Here is an 18,993-nt window from a genome sequence, read left to right as displayed (position 1 = left end):
GGATGCTCTGAGGGTCAGTATGGATCTGTTAGGCTGAACGGCCTGTTTCCACACTGTAGGGATCCTATGATATAAGAGTTGATTGGGACAGCCAGTAGCTGTGGCTTATTTAAACTTTCAGAAGGCTTTCAACAAAGTCCCACTTAACAGATTAATGTGTAAAATTAAAATGCTTAGGAGTGTGGTAGAGTATTGAGATGGATAGAAAACTGACTAGCAGACAGGAAACAAATAATAGGAGTAAATGGGTCTTTTCCTGAATGGCAGGCAGTAACTAATGGAGTAGCCGAGATAACAAAGTGTGGAGCTGGATGAACACAGCAGGCTAAGCAGCATCTTAGGAGCACAAAAGCTGATGTTTCGGGCCTGGACCCTTCATTAGAAAAGGGGGAGAGGGAGACAGATCGAAGATGGATAGAGGAGAAGATAGGTGGAGACGAGACAGACAAGTTAAGGCAACCACCTAGAAACCGATATCCATTTCAAGCCCGGATATAGGCCAAACGTAGGGAGGTGGGGGACTAGATTAATTTGGGAACATGGTTAGTGTGGACTAGTTGGACCGAAGGGTCTGTTTCCAAGCTGTATGACTGATTCTATTAGGCTAGATTATTCAAAGAACTAACTCCCACAGCTATCTAGAACACACATCCTCCCACCCACCTTGCTGCAAAAATTCCATCCTCTATTCCCAATTCCTTCGTCTCTGCCACATCTGCTCCCAGGATGAGGCATTCCACTCCTGTACATCTCAGATGTACTCGTTCTTCAAGGACCGCAACTTCCCTCTCCCGCAGTGGTCGAGAACGCCCTCAACCATGTCTCCCGCATTTCCTCACACCCCGTCCCCACAATAGCCACCAAAACAGAATGCCCATTGTCCTGACATACCACCCCACCAACCCCCGGATCCAACGCATCATCCTCCGACACTTCCGTCATCAACAATCCGACCCCACCACCAAAGACATTTTTCCATCCCTACACTTGTCTGCTTTCCGGAGGGACCACACTCTCCATGACTCCCTTGTCTGCTCCACACTCCCCTCCAACCCCACCACACCCGGCACCTTCCACTGCAACCGCAGGAAGTGCTACACTTGCCCCCACACCTCCTCCCTCACCCCAATCCCAGGCCCCATAAAGACTTTCCACGTCAAGCAGATGTTCACATACATATCTGCCAATGTGGTATGCTGCATCTGCTTTACCCGTTGTGGCCTCCTCTACATTGGGGAAACCAAGCGGAGGCTTGAGGACTGCTTTGCAGAACACCTACACTCGGTTTGCAATAAACAACTGCATCTCCCAGTTGCAAACCATTTCAACTCCCCCTCCAATTCTGCAGATAATATGTCCATCCTGGGCCTCCTGCAGTGACACAACAATGCCACCCAAAGGATGCAGGAACAGCAACTCATATTCCGCTTGGGAACCCTGCAGCCCAATGGCATCAATGTGGATTTCACAAGCTTCAAAATCTCTCCTCCCCCTACTGCATCCCAAAACCAGCCCAGCTCGTCCCCGCCTCCCTAATCTGTTCTTCCCCTCACCTATCCCCGCCTCCCACCTCAAGTCGCACCCCCATTTCCTACCTACTAACCTCATCCCGTCCCCTTGGCCTGTCCGTCCTCCCCGGACTGACCTATCCCCTCCCCACCTCTCCACCTATACTCACTTCTACAGGCTCCATCCCCGCCCCTTTAACTTGTCTGTCTCATCTCCACCTATCTTCTCCTCTATCCACCTTCGATTCATCTCCCGCCCCTCCCTATTTATTTCAGAACCGTCTCCCCCTCCCCCTTTTCTGATGAAGGGTCTCGGCCCGAAACGTCAGCTTTTGTGCTCCTAAGATGCTGCTTGGCCTGCTGTGTTCATCCAGCTCCACACTTTGTTATCTCGGATTCTCCAGCATCTGCAGTTCCCATTATCTCTGATACAACTAATGGAGTAGCGCTGGGGTCAGTACTAAGGCCCCAACTATTCACGATTTATGTTCATCATTTAGGTTAGGGAACAAATTGTAATATCTCAAAATTTGTTGATAACAAGCTGATTGGAAGGGTGAATATGAGGAGGATGTAGAGATGTTGCAGATTTAGGCAGGCTGAGTGAGTAGACCAATGCATTGTAGATGCAGTAGGATGTAGATAATGTGAAGTTATCCAATTTAGTGGCAAAAATGGGAAGACAGATTACTTTGTGGATGGCTGTAAGTTTAATGTTCAATGAGACCTGGTGCACCAGTCACTCAGATTAAGCATGCAGATAATAAAGAAGGCAAATTTTATGTTGACCTTCATAGAGACGATTAGAGTACAGGAACAAGAATGCCTTACTGCAATTGTACAGGGCATTGGTGAAGCCACACCTGGAATGTAGTTTAGGTCTCCTTCTCTAAAGGAAGAACATCTTGCTATAGGAGGAGTGCAGCAGAAGTTTATTAAATTGATTCCTTGGATGACAGGACTGACATATAAGGAGAGATTGAGTAGGTTAGAATTATATTCACTGGAATTTAGAGGATAAGGGGGCCACATAAAAACCTATAAAATTCTAACAGGACTAGACAGGTTAGAAGCAAGGATATTCCTGATGGTGAGGGTGTACAAAGCCAGGGATCATATTTTAAGCATAAAGGGCAAACATTTTAGGATTGGGAAGAAGATAAACTTCCTTCTGAGGTAAGCCTACAGAATTCAGTACCACAAAAAGTGATAGAGGCCAAAACATTATACCTTGTCAAGGAGAGGCCAGATACACCTCTTCTGGATAAAGGGAGCAAGGGATGTCAGGTTGGAAGGTGGTAGTGGGATTAGGGCATTGTGCTCTACCATCACTCATGATCGTGTTCAACGGCAGTACAGGCTTGAAGGATCGAATGGCCTACTCCTGTTCCTATCTTCTATGCTTCTTTCTATGGCCTACCAGGAAGAGATGTGTGCTGAGTTTGAACTTCTAAACTCCCAGCAGTCCTGCCACAAACTAGGATACCCTGAAAAAGTGTCATTAATTGCTCTAGTGTATACATATTGCAGGATTCCAGATGACTTGACAAATTTTCAAATATCTGGCAACATTTTGAGGGGTCAAGGCCAATCAGCACATGTATACCTGTAAACTTGACAACAATTGTCCTTAACAAGTGTGGCTGTATCAACAAACTGCACAGCATTCTTCATGATGAATCTAAACTGGGAGGTGCTGTTCAATGTGATCAAACAGTTTCCACCTGTAAATAGTTGGCCACCCTTTTCAAAAGTTTATTTAGAATCCTGACTTATGGGTGAAATTCTAATTATAAATGCCTCACAAAATATTTTAACCATTCATGGACAGAACATTTAAATCCGCCAAAATAACTTCCCCTAATCCTGCTGGAGAGATACTTGCAGCAAGATGCGGATCTGTCTATACTATACCAGCGCAAACTGAAGAATACCTTTTGACATCATTAAAAAAAATGCAAAGCAACAATTTACCCATTCTAGTTCTTTTGTTTCATCAGGGAATTCAAACTGTAGACACCAATCCCAAGCTTATTATGACCAATCCCTGGCCAAGATTCCCCAATTCTTTGCCTATTAGTTGCAACGACGCGATACTAAAATGATCCCTTTCTTTGTGGATACCTTTCCCCTAGCCGAAATGAATTTGTGTGTTAAAATGGAGCCCATTTAACCAAATATTCTGCAGTTAACAAAACTGAATTTATCAGTTTCTTAATGTGAGAAGAAATAATAACTCAACCTATGTCTTATGTAATCTGTGTCCATTTACATCCAAACATAAAGAAAAAATGTGTTTAAGAAAAAACAAATCTCCACTTTGTTCACGAAGAGCAGATAGTAGAATGTTGTGGCTGTTACGTTGGATGGGACCAGTAGTATTGATGTTGGTAGCTGAGCAGTCATAGGCCATACAGCATGGAAATGGACCCTTCAGTTCAACTAGTCCACGTGAATCAGGTTCCCGAACTAAACTAGTCCCATCTGCCTGCGCTTGGCTCATATCCCTCCAAACTTTTCCTATTAATGTACCTATCTAAATGTCTTAACCGTAACTGCATCCAATGTTTCCTCTGGTAGTTCACTCCATACACTAAACACTAAAAAAAAATGTTGCCCTGCGTGTTCTTTTAAAAATTTTTCTCCTCACGCCTTAAAAGTATGCCCCTTAGTTTTGAACTCCCCCACCTTAGGGAAAAGATCTTTGCTATTCACCTTATCTATGTGGCGCATGATTTTAAGCCTCTATAAAAAGGTCACCCCCTCAGACTCCTGCACTCCAATGGAAAAAGTCTCAGCCTATTTTTAATAACTCAAACATTTTCATTCCCAGCAACATCCTGCTGATACAGAGGTTCTTGGTTTTGCAGTTGATTGCAATTATTTTGTCCTGGTTCTCTTTGATGGTGGCTAGTCAGTTGCATTCAGTGTGAGAGAACTATTTTCTGTTCTTCGCCTGCTATTCAGGATGTTTAATGGCTTTCCCAAGCTGTGATCTTCATAGCACATTAGTTCACACACTAGCATATCAAGCCACTAATACACCAAGAACGGTACTGCAGATAACAAGGTGTTGGGCTGGATGAACACAGCAGGCCAAGCAGGATCTTAGGATCAGGAAAGCTGATGTTTCGGGCCCAGACCTAAAGGCCTGCTCCCTTTCCAGCCCCATGTCCTGCCTTCCAGTCACTGACCAACCAGGTCGTACCTACTACCAGTGCCCACCTATCACCACCATTCTGCTACCAACTCTCCCTCTATCCCCACATCCAGTCCGGAAGAAGGGTAATACTCAAAATGTTGACTGCATTCCTCCAGCTGCTGCCTGGCTTGCTTTGATATTCCAGCTTCCTGAATGTGTGCAGGAGATGGTTTTCTGCTGAGAGAAGGGTTGAGTATGCTGCATATTGTTGTTATCTCCTTTTTAATCTTTCTAGCTGTATACCATATACAGGTGAAATTCCCTGGGTCCAGATGCAGCAGAGTCTACCTCTATTGTCATCCTGGGCTGTGACTATCCTCTTTCAAAAAACACATGTTGGAATTAAAAGTTTGAAAAGGTTGTGTCTTTATTATAAAACACAATGCCCAGTTCAACTTAGCTGGGATCATATAACTTATAGCAGATCAGGAATAAAAAAGTTGAGAGAGTACAGAAATAGTAAATTTTCTTTTAATTATAACGTTTAAACCACTAATATTCCAAGAATAACAAGTTTAAATGAAACAGTTGAGAAGGTAAAAGAGAGTTTGAATACTTTCAAATACAAAAACATACCTCTGTAATATAGTTGTTTCATGCCCTTTCCATTGGTTGCCTGGGATGCTGAAATTAAAATATAACAGGTATAAAACAGCAATATAAAAAAAAAGCTAAATTTAAAATGATTTTTGGAGTGAAATAGCCATCTCAAAGTAGGTTTTTGTTCATGCTGTCCTAACATTTGCTTAAATGCCACGGTGACCACACAAACATAAAACTGAAATATCAATTAATAATGTAGTTGAAATTGGGATCTCTGTATGAAAATTCTTAGTTGCACAGATCTCATACTTTATAGCTGACCAAATGTAGTCACATTTCAAGCAATTTAATTGTGGCAAGACATTTTGCATTAACCAGTATGAAGGCATTTAGATACTGCAAGTCCTCAATCTCAATAATATTGTAATGAATAGGTAGTGATTTTTAAATGGAGCCTATTTCATCCCACACCCATTGAACAATGCTCTTGGAGCTTCAACATTCTGTTTTGATGATTTGGAATTGATTAGTATAAATGACAGGTTACGTTCCTAACATCTCTCAAAAAGGTTTTACAGTAGTTCAAACAACAAATTAATGGAGTGAAGCAATGCAAATAACTTTTCAGAACCAGTACATAATCACAACGCTAGATGCTGTTACAAAATGATGCAGACTCAAGTCCAAGCTTGGATTCAATGATCACATTCATGAGTCACTTTCAAACAAATGGATTAAATATGTATAATCATAATGTTAGGGTCTTGTGGATACAGTGGTAGAATCCAGGCCTCTGGAGGCATCAAACAGGGTGATAGAAGTTTATTTTCATAATCACAATGTTATCTTGACCCATGTTGTTTTAATTTGGAAACAGGTTGGTAAGCTAAAGGATACGACAACAGACACCTCTTATTACAAACAGGCAACAACAATAATTAATAGTGAGGATATTCCATGTGATCCAATTGTTTAAAAATTTACATTTAAGCGATAAAATCCGGGAAAATAATATAAAATGCAACACATGGCACACAAAAAGGATCCTATAAATGAGCAAACACTGATCCTAATTACCTGGTGAAACCCACAACCATAAAAAGTGTTAATGAGCAAATATGAATGAGCAGCATCTATGGAGGTAATAGAATTTAATTCACAGCATCATGTGTTAAAACACATTAAATTTACCAAATTTCAATTCAACTTCACAAAAACAGCACATATAGTAACTAAATATTTACCTTTCAAACCATGAATGGATACTGTGCATTAAACCTTCCCCAGGATATATCTGATTGTTTCTCAGGTAGAAGAGGATATACATTATCTTATTTTCATACTGATCATCATAAAATGACTTGCCATGATCAAAAAATGTTTGCAATGTGCTCTCAGTTGGTTTTAAGTTTTTGCTTTCCATTTCTTTAAGCAATATCCATGCAGTTTCTACTTCTTTATGTTGGAGTGCAGAAATAATGATATCCCCATAATTCCTTGGTGATGGGGTAACCAGTTTTTTAATTGATTCTAAAAATACCACAGCCTCTCTCCAACGATCTGTCTTGCAAAAGCCACTAATGAAGAGGCTGTAAGCTCCAATGTCCAATACTTTGAATCTCGATTTCATCATGACATATAAATCAAGTACTTCAGTCAGATGCTGCTGTTGGACACACAGTGCCAAATACTTTAGAAGGAGTTCATATTCAACAGTACCACTTTCCATTGTCACAAAAACTAAAAGCGATTTAGCCACATCAATATCAGCACGAGCAGACAGCAGTTTTTCCATCATGCTTACTGCAAAACGAGTTTTATTGTACGATTCCTTTTTCAATTTCTTCCAGTCATCTACATTTAAAGGCTTCAGTGGAACTAACGTTTTTGTAACTTTTGTCACTGTTGAAGCATCAGCCATTTCGACACCCATTCGGCTTTTTGCGGACTCTGCTCTTTTGCTGGCTGCCCCGGCTGTAAATACAGAAGACGAAGAGCCGGTGTCAGCACGGTGAATTGTTTCTAGTTGAGCTTTTGATGTTTTCCTCTGGTTCGCATCGCTCTGTTTGAACTCAGACGACGTTAAATTCTTTGCAGTGCACAGCTGAAGGGCAACACAAGATGGTAAGAGCTTCGGTACACCTTGGCATGCAGGGATTGAGCCAAGGGCCCGCTGCAAACGGAGCGCCAAACTGCGGAAACGCTGAGCCAACATGATGAGCAGTGAAGGGGCTATCACTGTAATCACAGACTAAGGGACACTTCCGTTCCGCGAAAGGGTGCTCTCCCCCGGGCAGTAACCCTTCGGATCTAATTACTGTCCATATTTATCGCCCTGAGGGCCATACAAACGCCTGCAAACATCCCTCAAGTCACAAACCGTCAGAGGACACAACCGCTCCGCAACTGTTGCCCCTCCACCAGACCCCGCCTCCTTGTGACGGCCAAGCATGTGGATTGGTCATGGTGAAGGGGTCAGGGATCAGATTATCGCGAAGAATGGTGTGACGCGCGCAGCGACGATGGCGGTTGCTGGGGTCGAGAGCGAGACGTTGGCCCGCGATTGGAAACGGACGTTAAAGGATCGCTTGGTGGCTGTGGCCTCCCAGAAACGTAGGGGCACGCCGTAGTTTCACAGACCCGAAATGTTGGCTCTGTCTCTCTTTTCAGGAATGCTAATGAATATTTCCGTTGAATAGTTTCGGTGTTCCGGGGGGTGGTGGGCTGCATTTTCGGATATCAGCCTCCCGTATCCGCACAGGTGATCAAACGTATATCTGTTGTAAAATGCTGAAAGCTAGTCAGTAAATGTAGAGCTGTAAAAGCAGAGCAGGTCAGACGACGTCCAAAGAGCACGAAAGTCAACTGGAGCCCTAGTTTTGAATAAAATGGCTTCTCATGATCTTCTAAACATTTTTTAAAAGCTCTTTTGATGGTTCATGCCTGTGTCACTCTTGCAGAGAGTGAGTTCCATACACGTACATCCTCTGGATGAAAAGGTACCTCCTATTCCTTTCCTTAAGACTGTGGCCCCTAGTTATTGATCCGCTTCTAAAGGGCACAGTTTCCATTTATCTAGACTATGCATTCCACTCAACTTTTGTACAATCCAATCTGGTGTCTTCCTCCACCTCCCGCCTTCAGTTTTTCTTGTTCTAAGGAAAACAACCCCATCATATCCAGTGATAATGGGAACTGCAGATGCTGGAGAATTCCAAGATAATAAAATGTGAGGCTGGATGAACACAGCAGGGCACATTTTATTATCTTGGAATTCTCCAGCACCTGCAGTTCCCATTATCTCTGATACTATTTTAACCTCACTGCGAAGCCTCTTCCAGGGATGCCTAACCTGAAGAAGTTACCCTCCTCCCTCCGGACCAACCTCAGGGAATCTCTGTCCCATTGCAACTCTCTTGTAATCTCTTCGGCCTTGACTGACCTATCCCCTCCCTATCTCTCCACCTATCTTCTTTTCTCTCCATCTTTGGTCCGCCTCCCCCTCTCTCCCTATTTATTCCAGTTCCCTCTCCCCATCCCCCTTTCTGATGAAGGGTCTAGGCGCGAAACGTCAGCTTTTGTGGTCCTGAGATGCTGCTTGGCCTGCTGTGTTCATCCAGCCTCACATTTTATTATCTTGGAATTCTCCAGCATCTGCAGTTCCCATTATCTCTGATACTATTTTAACCTCACTGCGAAGCCTCTTCCAGGGATGCCTAACCTGAAGAAGTTACCCTCCGGACCAACCTCGGGGAATCTCTCTCCCATTGCAACTCTCTTGTAATCTCTTCGGCCTTGACTGACCTATCCCCTCCCTACCTCCCCACGTATACTCTCTCCACCTATCTTCTTTTCTCTCCATCTTCGGTCCGCCTCCCCCTCTCTGCCTATTTATTTCCAGTTCCCTCTCCCCATCCCCCTCTCCGATGAAGGGTCTAGGCCTGAAACGTCAGCTTTTGTGCTCCTGAGATGCTGCTTTACCATCATATCCAGTATCTCTTTATAGCTGGAATGCCCCAATCCAGGCAACATCCTGATGAATCTCCTTTCCACCGACCCTATTCCAATCACATCCTTCCTATAGTGTAGTGAACGGAACAGCGCACGGTACTCCAACTCTGATTTAATAAGTCCAGCCCCATAACCTCCCTGCTCTTGTATTCAGTGCCTTGACTAGGAAAGGCAAATATGTTGTATACCTTCTTAACCACTTCAACTACCTGTCCTGCTGCCTTGAAATATCTCTGGACAATCACATTAAGGTCCCACCTTACTTTTGCCTAATGTCCGACCATTCAACAAGTACTCCCTTGTCTTGTTGGACCTCCCAAAACGTGTTATTTTGCACCTTTTGGGATTAAAATCTATTTGCCATTGTTTAGCTCATCTGACCAGCCATTCATATCATCCTGTAGTGCACAGCTGAAGGGCAACACAAGATGGTAAGAGCTTCGGTACACCTTGGCATTGCGGGGATTGAGCCAAGGGCCCACTGCAAACGGAGCACCAAACTGCGGAAAGGCTGAACCAACATGATGAGCAGTGAAGGGGCTATCACTGTAATCACAGAGTAAGGGACACTTCCGTTCGGCAAAAGGGTGTTCTTGCCCCAGCCAGTAGCCCTTCGGATCTAATTACTGTCCATATTTATCGCCCTGAGGGACAGACAAATGCCTGTAAACATCTGTAGTCTGATGCTTCCTGCCTTGCTATTTACACCACTAATTTTTATCATCTACAAACTTACTGATCATTCTCCTACATTCATGTCTGGATCATTAATGTACACACCAAACAGTAAGGGAATGCCAATGAGCATGGGTTCCCTGTCACAAAAACACACTTTGTTCCTGTTTGTTTTCTGCTACTAAACCAACTTTGAATCACATTTGCAAAATTGTCCAGGATCCCATGGACTCTTTGTTTCGTAATCAATCTGACATGCAAAATCTTGTCAAAAGCCTTGCTGAAGTCCCATATAGACCACATCAACTGCATTACCCTTAGATAAGTGCCTAGTCACCTTGAAAAATTCAATCAAATTTGTTAGACATTATCTCCCTCTCACAAAGCCATGCTGACTATCCTTGACTAATCCATGCCTCTTTAAGCAGAGATTAATTCTGCCCCTCCAAACTATTTTCAAATGTTTCCCTATCACTGATGTTAGATTTGCTGCTCTGTGGTTTCATGTTTATCGCAGGGGTACACATCCCCTGTTGTTAGTCACTAACAATCCCCATTAACAACTGTTCACCCTCTCAGCCTGATCGTTAGCAACTCCTTTGTCTGTCCAACTGTCTTTCTCTCTCTTTGGGCTCTATCCCATCACTTACTCTCTACCCCACCCACCTCCCTATTTCCTGCATGTAAACTGACGTTTTCCCAGCCACCATCAGTTCTGAGGAAGGATCACCGGACCTGAAACATTAACTCTGTTTTCTCCTCCACAGATGCTGCCAGACTTGCTGAGCATTTCCAGCAACTTTGTTTTTGTTCCTGATTTACAGCAGTTCTTTTGGTTTTTATTTGGAGGTTATAAAACATGTTGGTGAGGCCTTATCTGGAGTACTGTGTCCAGTATTGTTTGTTCTGCTAAAGGAAGGATATTATTAAATTGGAGAAGGTTAGAAAAGATTTACAAGGATATTACTGAGAATGGAGTGTTTCAGTTAATGGAAGAGGCTGGATCTGCTCGGAATTTTTTAACTGTAGTATAGGAGATGAGGTGTGGCCTAGTAGAAGTCTATAAAATCATGAAGGAGATAGGCAAGATGAATAGCAAAAGTCTTTCACTTAGGGTAGGGTGAGAGAAGGAAGATTTAAAAGGGACCTGAGGGGAAACTTTTACACGTGGAGGGTGGTTCATATGTGGAATGGACTGCCAGAGAAGTGGTAGATGCAGGTTCAGTTACAACATTTAAAAGACATTTGGACAGATACCTGAATAGGAAAAGTTTGGAGGGATGTGAGCCAAATGCAGGCAAATGGGACTAATTTATTTTGAGAAACTTGGGTGGCATGGTTGTGTTGGACCTAAGGGCCTGTTTCTATGCTGTATGACTCTGATTCTATGACAGTACATCCAGATATGAAATTAAAAATTATGTAAGTAAGTTCATGACATAATCCTTCCTGAAAGAAGTGTTAATGGCTCTATCTAATTTCAAATGAAACAGCTAAAACAACAGATCAAGAACTAAAGGATAATGAAATGGATCTCTTCACCAAATATTACGTTGAATGGAGAGGGGGCAGGAAAAAGAACAATCTATCTTACAAAAGTATCCCAAGGTTTTATTATAGGGTAAGTCTCTTTTGTTTCAATTAACAAATAAATAATTTTCTACTCTGTAAAATTGCAATCTTAATAAAAATCACAATATCTATAGATGCTGTAAATCAGGAAAAAAGACAGAAGTTGCCAGAAAAGCTCAGCCAGTCTGGCAGCATCTGTGAAGAAGAATCACGGTTAATGTTTTGGGTCTGGTGACCCTTCCTCAGAACTCAGAAAATTACAATCATATTTGTTAAATCTCTGGTAATCTTAAATAAATGTTAATGTTTACCTTAAATCCATTTTATTGTTTGACCACAATAATTGAAGGCCTTTTTACTTCTGGTAAAGGTTTTAATTGCCTGGAAAACTTTAATTTCCCACTGCTTTTCCCAAAGGATGACTCTTAAGGGTAAAATTTCAAGAATGCCAATCAATTGCCCATCTGTGATCTTCTGAAGTGGTCATTGTTGAAGCGTGACCTAACAGTTTGTGTCCATTGCCAACCTTGGAGAGTATCCCAATCAGTCCTTGTACTGCCCAGTTATATCCTACATGTTTTCCAGCAGGTGTCGCTGCACAACAGTCTTGAGCAGGAAATATGGTAGACGTGTACCTCATTCTCCGTTTGAAGAGACAACCCATTCATCTTTCCTACTGTGATAAACTAACTCAACACCCACAAAAGATAAATCTATAATTTTCCTGAGTTTGACTCAATAATGCATTGAATTATGTGTTTCCATGTGGAATCTTAGAGACTTGCTTTGGTTTCTAAAATGTCATTTCCAGTTTCCTCCTCTTGTGTGAATTGAAGTAAGAGGGCCAGTAAGAAGAAATTTCATTTATACAGATGTGGTTAGTACATTCTATCTTTTCGAAAAAAAATTATTTATTGTTCAGCTTTAACTTTGAATTTAGATTCTATCCAATTTCTAAACAAAGGGTAACTAATAATTGATTCATATTATTGATCATGATGTGAATTAAAAGTCAGCACTTCCACAATTTCTTTGTGGTTTTAAGTGCAAAATGAGCTCAACAGTAGCTCTCTTAAAATTCCATGGTCTGCTTAATGTTCAACAACTTTTAAATGACCAACTCTGGAAAAATAGAATCATTGAATCTCTACAGTACAGAAAGAGGCCATTCGGTCCATCAGTGATAATGGGAACTGCAGATGCTGGAGAATCCAAGATAATGAAATGTGAGGCTGGATGAACACAGCAGGCCAAGCAGCATCTCAGGAGCACAAAAGCTGACGTTTCGGGCCTAGACCCTTCATCAGAGAGGGGGATGGGGTGAGGGTTCTGGAATAAATAGGGAGAGGGGGGAGGCGGACCGAAGATGGAGAGAAAAGAAGATAGGTGGAGAGGAGAGTATAGGTGGGGAGGTAGGGAGGGGATAGGTCAGTCCAGGGAAGACAGACAGATCAAGGAGGTGGGATGAGGTTAGTAGGTAGGAGATGGAGGTGCGGCTAGGGGTGGGAGGAAGGGATGGGTGAGAGGAAGAACAGGTTAGGGAGGCAGAGACAGGTTGGACTGGTTTTGGGATGCAGTGGGTGGAGCGGAAGAGCTGGGCTGGTTGTGTGGTGCAGTGGGGGGAGGGGACGAACTGGGCTGGTTTGGGATGTGGTGGGGGAAGGGGAGATTTTGAAGCTGGTGAAGTCCACATTGATACCATTGGGCTGCAGGGTTCCCAAGCGGAATATGAGTTGCTGTTCCTGCAACCTGCGGGTGGCATCATTGTGGCACTGCAGGAGGCCCATGATGGACATGTCATCTAAAGAATGGGAGGGGGAGTGGAAATGGTTTGCGACTGGGAGGTGCAGTTGTTTATTGCTTCCACGATGAGGCATTCCACTCCAGCACATCCCAGATGTCCAAGTTCTTCAAGGACCGCAACTTGCCCCCCACAGTGGTCGAGAACGCCCTTGACCGCGTCTCCCGCATTTCCCGCAACACATCCCTCACACCCCGCCCCCGCCACAACCGCCCAAAGAGGATCCCCCTCATTCTCTCACACCACCCCACCAACCTCCGGATACAACGCATCATCCTCCGACACTACCGCCATCTACAATCCGACCCCACCACCCAAGACATTTTTCCATCCCCACCCCTGTCTGCTTTCCGGAGAGACCACTCCCTCCGTGACTCCCTTGTTCGCTCCACACTGCCCTCCAACCCCACCACACCCGGCACCTTCCCCTGCAACCGCAGGAAATGCTACAGTTGCCCCCACACCTCCTCTCTCACCCCTATCCCAGGCCCCAAGATGACTTTCCACATTAAGCAGAGGTTCACCTGCACATCTGCCAATGTGGTATACTGCATCCACTGTACCTGGTGTGGCTTCCTCTACATTGGGGAAACCAAGCGGAGGCTTGGGGACCGCTTTGCAGAACACCTCCGCTCGGTTCGCAATAAACAACTGCACCTCCCAGTCGCAAACCATTTCCACTCCCCCTCCCATTCTTTAGATGACATGTCCATCATGGGCCTCCTGCAGTGCCACAATAATGCCACCCGAAGGTTGCAGGAACAGCAACTCATATTCCGCTTGGGAACCCTGCAGCCCAATGGTATCAATGTGGACTTCACCAGCTTCAAAATCTCCCCTTCCCCCACCACATCCCAAAACCAGCCCAGTTCGTCACCTCCCCCCACTGCACCACACAATCAGCCCAGCTCTTCCGCTCCACCCACTGCATCCCAAAACCAGTCCAACCTGTCTCTGCCTCCCTAACCTGTTCTTCCTCTCACCCATCCCTTCCTCCCACCCCAAGCCGCACCTCCATCTCCTACCTACTAACCTCATCCCACCTCCTTGACCTGTCCGTCTTCCCTGGACTGACCTATCCCCTCCCTACCACCCCACCTATACTGTCCTCTCCACCTATCTTCTTTTCTCCATCTTCGGTCCGCCTCCCCCTCTCCCCCCATTTATTCCAGAACCCTCACCCCATCCCCCTCTCTGATGAAGGGTCCAAGCCCGAAATGTCAGCTTTTGTGCTCCTGAGATGCTGCTTGGCCTGCTGTGTTCATCCAGCCTCACATTTCATTCGGTCCATCACGTCAGCACAGACCCCATCCTATCCCTGTAGCCCTGCGTTAACCCGTGGTCAATTCGTCTAATCTGCACATCTTTGGACTGTGGAACACATGGTTGAAACCCACACACATACGGGGAGAATTTGCTAACTCCAGAGAGACATTCACCCAAGGCTATAAGACCATAAGACATAGGAGTGGAAGTAAGGCCATTCGGCCCATCAAGTCCACTCCGCCATTTAAATGAATTCCACAAGCCCACCACTCTCCGGCTGAAGAAATGTCGTCTCATTTCAGTTTTAAATTTACCCCCTCTAATTTTAAGGCTGTGCCCATGGGTCCTAGTCTCCCCGCCTAACAGAAACAACTTCCTAGCGTCCACCCCTTCTAAACCATACATTATCTTTTAAGTTTCGTTTAGATCTCCCCTCAACCTTCTAAACTCTAATGAGTACAATCCCAGGATCCTTAGCCGTTCATCATACGTTAAACCTACCATGCCAGGGATCATCCGTGTGAATCTCCGCTGGACACGCTCCAGGGCTAGTATGTCCTTCCTGAGGTGTGGGGCCCAAAATTGGACACAGTATTCAAAATGGGGCCTAACTAGAGCCTTATAAAGCCTCAGAAGCACATCGCTGCTTTTATATTCCAACGCTCTTGCGATAAACGACATTACATTCGCTTTCTTAATTACGGACTCTACCTGCAAGTTAACCTTTAGAGAATCCTGGACCAACACTCCCAGATCCCTTTGTACTTCTGATTTGCGAATTTTCTCACCTTTTAGAAAATCGTCCATGTTTGTATTGTTTTTTCCAAAGTGCAAAACTTCACATTTACTCACATTGAATTTCATCAGCCATTTCCTGGACCACTCTCCTAAACTGTCTAAATCTTTCTGCAGCTTCCCCACCTCCTCTACTACCTGCCTGTCCACCTATCTTCGTATCATCGGCAAACTTCGCCAGAATGCCCCCAGTCCCTTCATCCAGAACGCTAGAATTGGACCTGGGTCCCAGCAGCCACTTGTAACCAAGTTAACAGTGGCAATAGCACGGAAATTAATTATCCTGGCAATTTCTTTGACCAATGAATGATTCTGATTCTGAACCAAGAGAGAAAATGGGCACAAAATGAAGGCGAAAAGACACCTCAAAAGGCAAAAGCAAATAGTTGTATTCTGCACTTAGATGAAATAAATGTATTGGAGAGTCAAATCAAAATCTAGATTAGAATGAATTTTAGAAATGAACAGCAACCATATGCAGGGCAAAGTTTTAAATCCTGCAGAAACAGAAATTTTCGTTTAGAATGCATCAGAATTGGTAATTTGGTTGGATTTTACACTACCCTTTGGTATTTTATGTGCCGATTTCTGTGTAGGGTTAAAAGTGTAATTAAACAGCATATTTCAATCCATGTAGATACTTTAATAAACTTTCCTTCTAATTCTATATCAGCTTCCAGCAGAGGATGAAATTCTGTTGCAGAAGTTAAGAGAAGAATCCAGGGCAGTATTTCTTCAAAGGAAGAGTAGAGAATTGTTGGATAATGAAGAGCTACAGGTCTGAAAAACCTTAAGTTTTTACTTGGTTGGGCTGTCATAGAAAACAGTTGAAAAGTTTAACTCTGCTAGGTGTTGCAATAACATTCTATGCTGCTGCATGTTTCCTCAATAACTGGCAAGTGGAATTGTGTTTTGAACATGTGATCAATATCTCATCTCTGCATTTGTTTTCTCAATTCAATAATACTAAATATATTTTACCAACAGGAAAGGAAGAAAACTGGTGGAAATATTATTTTAAACCAGTGACAGACGGTGTAGTTACTTGCTTTTTTTGTTTATTGGCTGACTAGTTTTCACTAATGAGTGGGTCAATGTGAAGTTTATTTCACAGGAGTTCTGATTTTAACACTGGACTTGACTCTGTTGGCTTAGAATCATAAAGTCATACAGCATGGAATCAAACCCTTTTTGGTCCAACCAGTCCATGCCAAACATAACTCCAAGTTAAACTAGTCCCACCTGTCTACTCCTGGCACATGCCCCTCCAAGCCTTTCCTATTCATGTGTCCATCCAAATGTCTTTTAAAAGTTGTAATTGTACCCGCATCCACCACTTTCTCAGGAGATTCCTTCCACACGTGAACCATCCTCTGTGTAAAAAAAAAATGGCCTCATTGTCTTTTTTTAAAAATCTGCCTCCTCTTAAAAATGTGTCCCCTAGCCTTGAAATTCCCCATCCTAGGGAAAAGATAATTACTGTCAACTCTATACTTCTCATTATTTAATAAACTTCTATCAGGTCACCTCTCGGCCTCCTACACTCCAGTGATTAAATAACCAACCTATCCACCCTTTTTAACTCAAACCTTCCATACCCAGCAACATCCTGGTAAATCTCTACTGAACCCTCCCCAGCTTGATAACATCTTTCCTATAGCTGGGCGACCAGAACTGGACGCAGTATTCCAGAAGATTCGCCAATGCCCCGTATGACATCAACATAACGTCCCGACCCCTATATTCAAAGGACTGAGCAATGAAGATAAGTGTATGAAACACCTTTTTAACCATCCTGCCTATGTTTGATGCAAACACCAGAGATCACAACCTGTAGCCCTAGGTCCCTCTCTTCTACAACACTATCCAAGGCCCTACCATTAAGTATATAAGCCTTATCCTTGTTTGTTGTACCAAAATGCAATATCTCGCATTTATCCAGATTGAACTCCATCTGTCATTTTCAGCCCATTGACCCATTTGATCAAGATCCCTTTATAATCTTAGAAAACTACCATCACTGTCTACAATGCCACAAATTTTGGTGTCATCTGCAAACTTACTATGCCTTCTACGTTCTCATCCAAATCGTTTATGTAAGTGACAAACAAAAGAGGACCCAAAACCAATCCCTGTGGAACACCACTGATTGCAGGCATCCAGCCCAAAAAGCAAACCTCTACCATTACCCTGTCTCCTGCTGTCAAGCCATTATGTATCCAATTGGCAAGCTCACCCTGAATCCCATATGACCTCACTTGACCAATTAGTCTACCATGCGGAACCTTGCCAAAGATTTTACAAAAATCCAAAAAAACAACGTACACTCCTCTCCATCATCAATCTTTTTGGTAACTTCCTCAAAAATGCAATCAAGTTTGTGAGATGATTTTCCTTACAACAAACCATGCTGACTGTCCCTAATCAATTTTTGCCTCTTTAAATGTCAACAAGTCCTATCTTTTTATAATCACCTCCGACAATTTAACCACAACCAAAGTCAGACTGTCAGGTTATAATTCCCTGGTTTCTCCTTACAACTTTTCTTAAACAAAAGTATGTTAGCCACCCTCCAGTCATCAGGCACTTTACCTGTAGTTATAGATGATGCAAATATTTCTGCAAGGGGCCTTGTAATTTGCTCCCTTACTTCCCACAACGTTCTGGGAAACATTAGATCAGGCCCCTGAGATTTATCCACCTTTATATTCTGTTAAGACCTCCCAAACTTCCTCTTCTATAATGTGAACTGTTTTAAAGCATCAAAGTTTATTTCTTTGCATTGTCTAGCCTCCATTTCTTTCTCCACAGTAAAACTGACAGACAATATTCATCTAGTATCTGTTCCATCTCCTGGGGTTCACCACAGAGATGACCTCCTTGATCTTTAGGAGGTCCTACCCCCTTTCTAATTACCCTTTTGCTCTTAATATACTTGTTGAATCTCTTTGGATTATCCTTGAACTTATCTGCCACTGCTATCTCATATCCCCTCTTTGCCTTCCTGATTTCTGTGTTAAGAATGCCCCTATGTTCTTTATATTGATTAAGAAATTCAATTGAACCAAATTGTCTCTATCAAAGATTCTTTTTTTTTATTCTTGACTAGAACCTCAATATCTTTATTCGTCCATTGTTCCTTAATTTTACCAGCTTTACCCTTCACTCTAACAGGAACAAGATTCCTCTGAACTCAGCATCACAGCCTTGAATGCCTCCCACTTGTCAGATGTCCTTTTATCTGTGAACAGTACCTTCAGATAAGGCCCTTATGTTGGATTACCCTTAAATTGGATCCCATTTAAGCAAGACATTGGTGTTAAAATTCTAATCCTTGTTTTCTGCGGCTAACCTTTTTTCTGTAATCTCCTCAAACCCCCACCACCGTCCAAGATATCTATGGTTCTTTAATTTGATTTAGCCCTTTTGGTGATCTATGTCACCTTTGCTCCTCAAGATGTTGTTTAAAATCTATCTGTGACGAAATGTTTGACCAAGCTTTTGGTCATTGTCTTCATCTCCTTTGGTACCATTGCTTTATACTTCCCATGTAAAGCATTTTGGGATATTTTATGTTCATGGTTATTTTTAAATAAATGTTGATATTAATGAAGCAATAG

The 18,993-nt window shown here is 43.1% G+C and overlaps 2 protein-coding genes across 3 annotated transcripts in view; one reads left to right on the top strand and one right to left on the bottom strand.

The window, feature by feature from the left end:
* The window catches only part of prorp (protein only RNase P catalytic subunit), a 148,346-nt gene extending 140,592 nt beyond the window's left edge, over positions 1-7,754 (bottom strand). The window contains exons 1-2 of the mRNA XM_048538366.1: positions 6,498-7,754; positions 5,287-5,334 (exon numbers count right to left, since the gene is read on the bottom strand). Coding sequence (XP_048394323.1) covers positions 5,287-5,334; positions 6,498-7,468 — 1,019 coding nt within the window. The 5' untranslated portion in view covers positions 7,469-7,754. The remainder of the gene's footprint in view (positions 1-5,286; positions 5,335-6,497) is intronic.
* Positions 7,723-18,993, top strand: part of ppp2r3c (protein phosphatase 2, regulatory subunit B'', gamma) — a 24,809-nt gene continuing 13,538 nt past the window's right edge. The window contains exons 1-3 of one of the 2 annotated variants that reach the window (XM_059649185.1): positions 7,723-7,866; positions 11,433-11,560; positions 16,047-16,151. In XM_059649185.1, coding sequence (XP_059505168.1) covers positions 7,776-7,866; positions 11,433-11,560; positions 16,047-16,151 — 324 coding nt within the window. In that variant the 5' untranslated portion in view covers positions 7,723-7,775. The other variant, XM_059649186.1, reaches the window with a different exon arrangement.

The sequence above is a fragment of the Stegostoma tigrinum genome, chromosome 10 (genome assembly GCF_030684315.1).
Source record: "Stegostoma tigrinum isolate sSteTig4 chromosome 10, sSteTig4.hap1, whole genome shotgun sequence".
Lineage (NCBI taxonomy): Eukaryota > Metazoa > Chordata > Chondrichthyes > Orectolobiformes > Stegostomatidae > Stegostoma > Stegostoma tigrinum.
The sequence above is the reverse complement of the archived record's forward strand: the minus strand, read 5'-3'. Positions and strand labels throughout refer to the sequence as shown.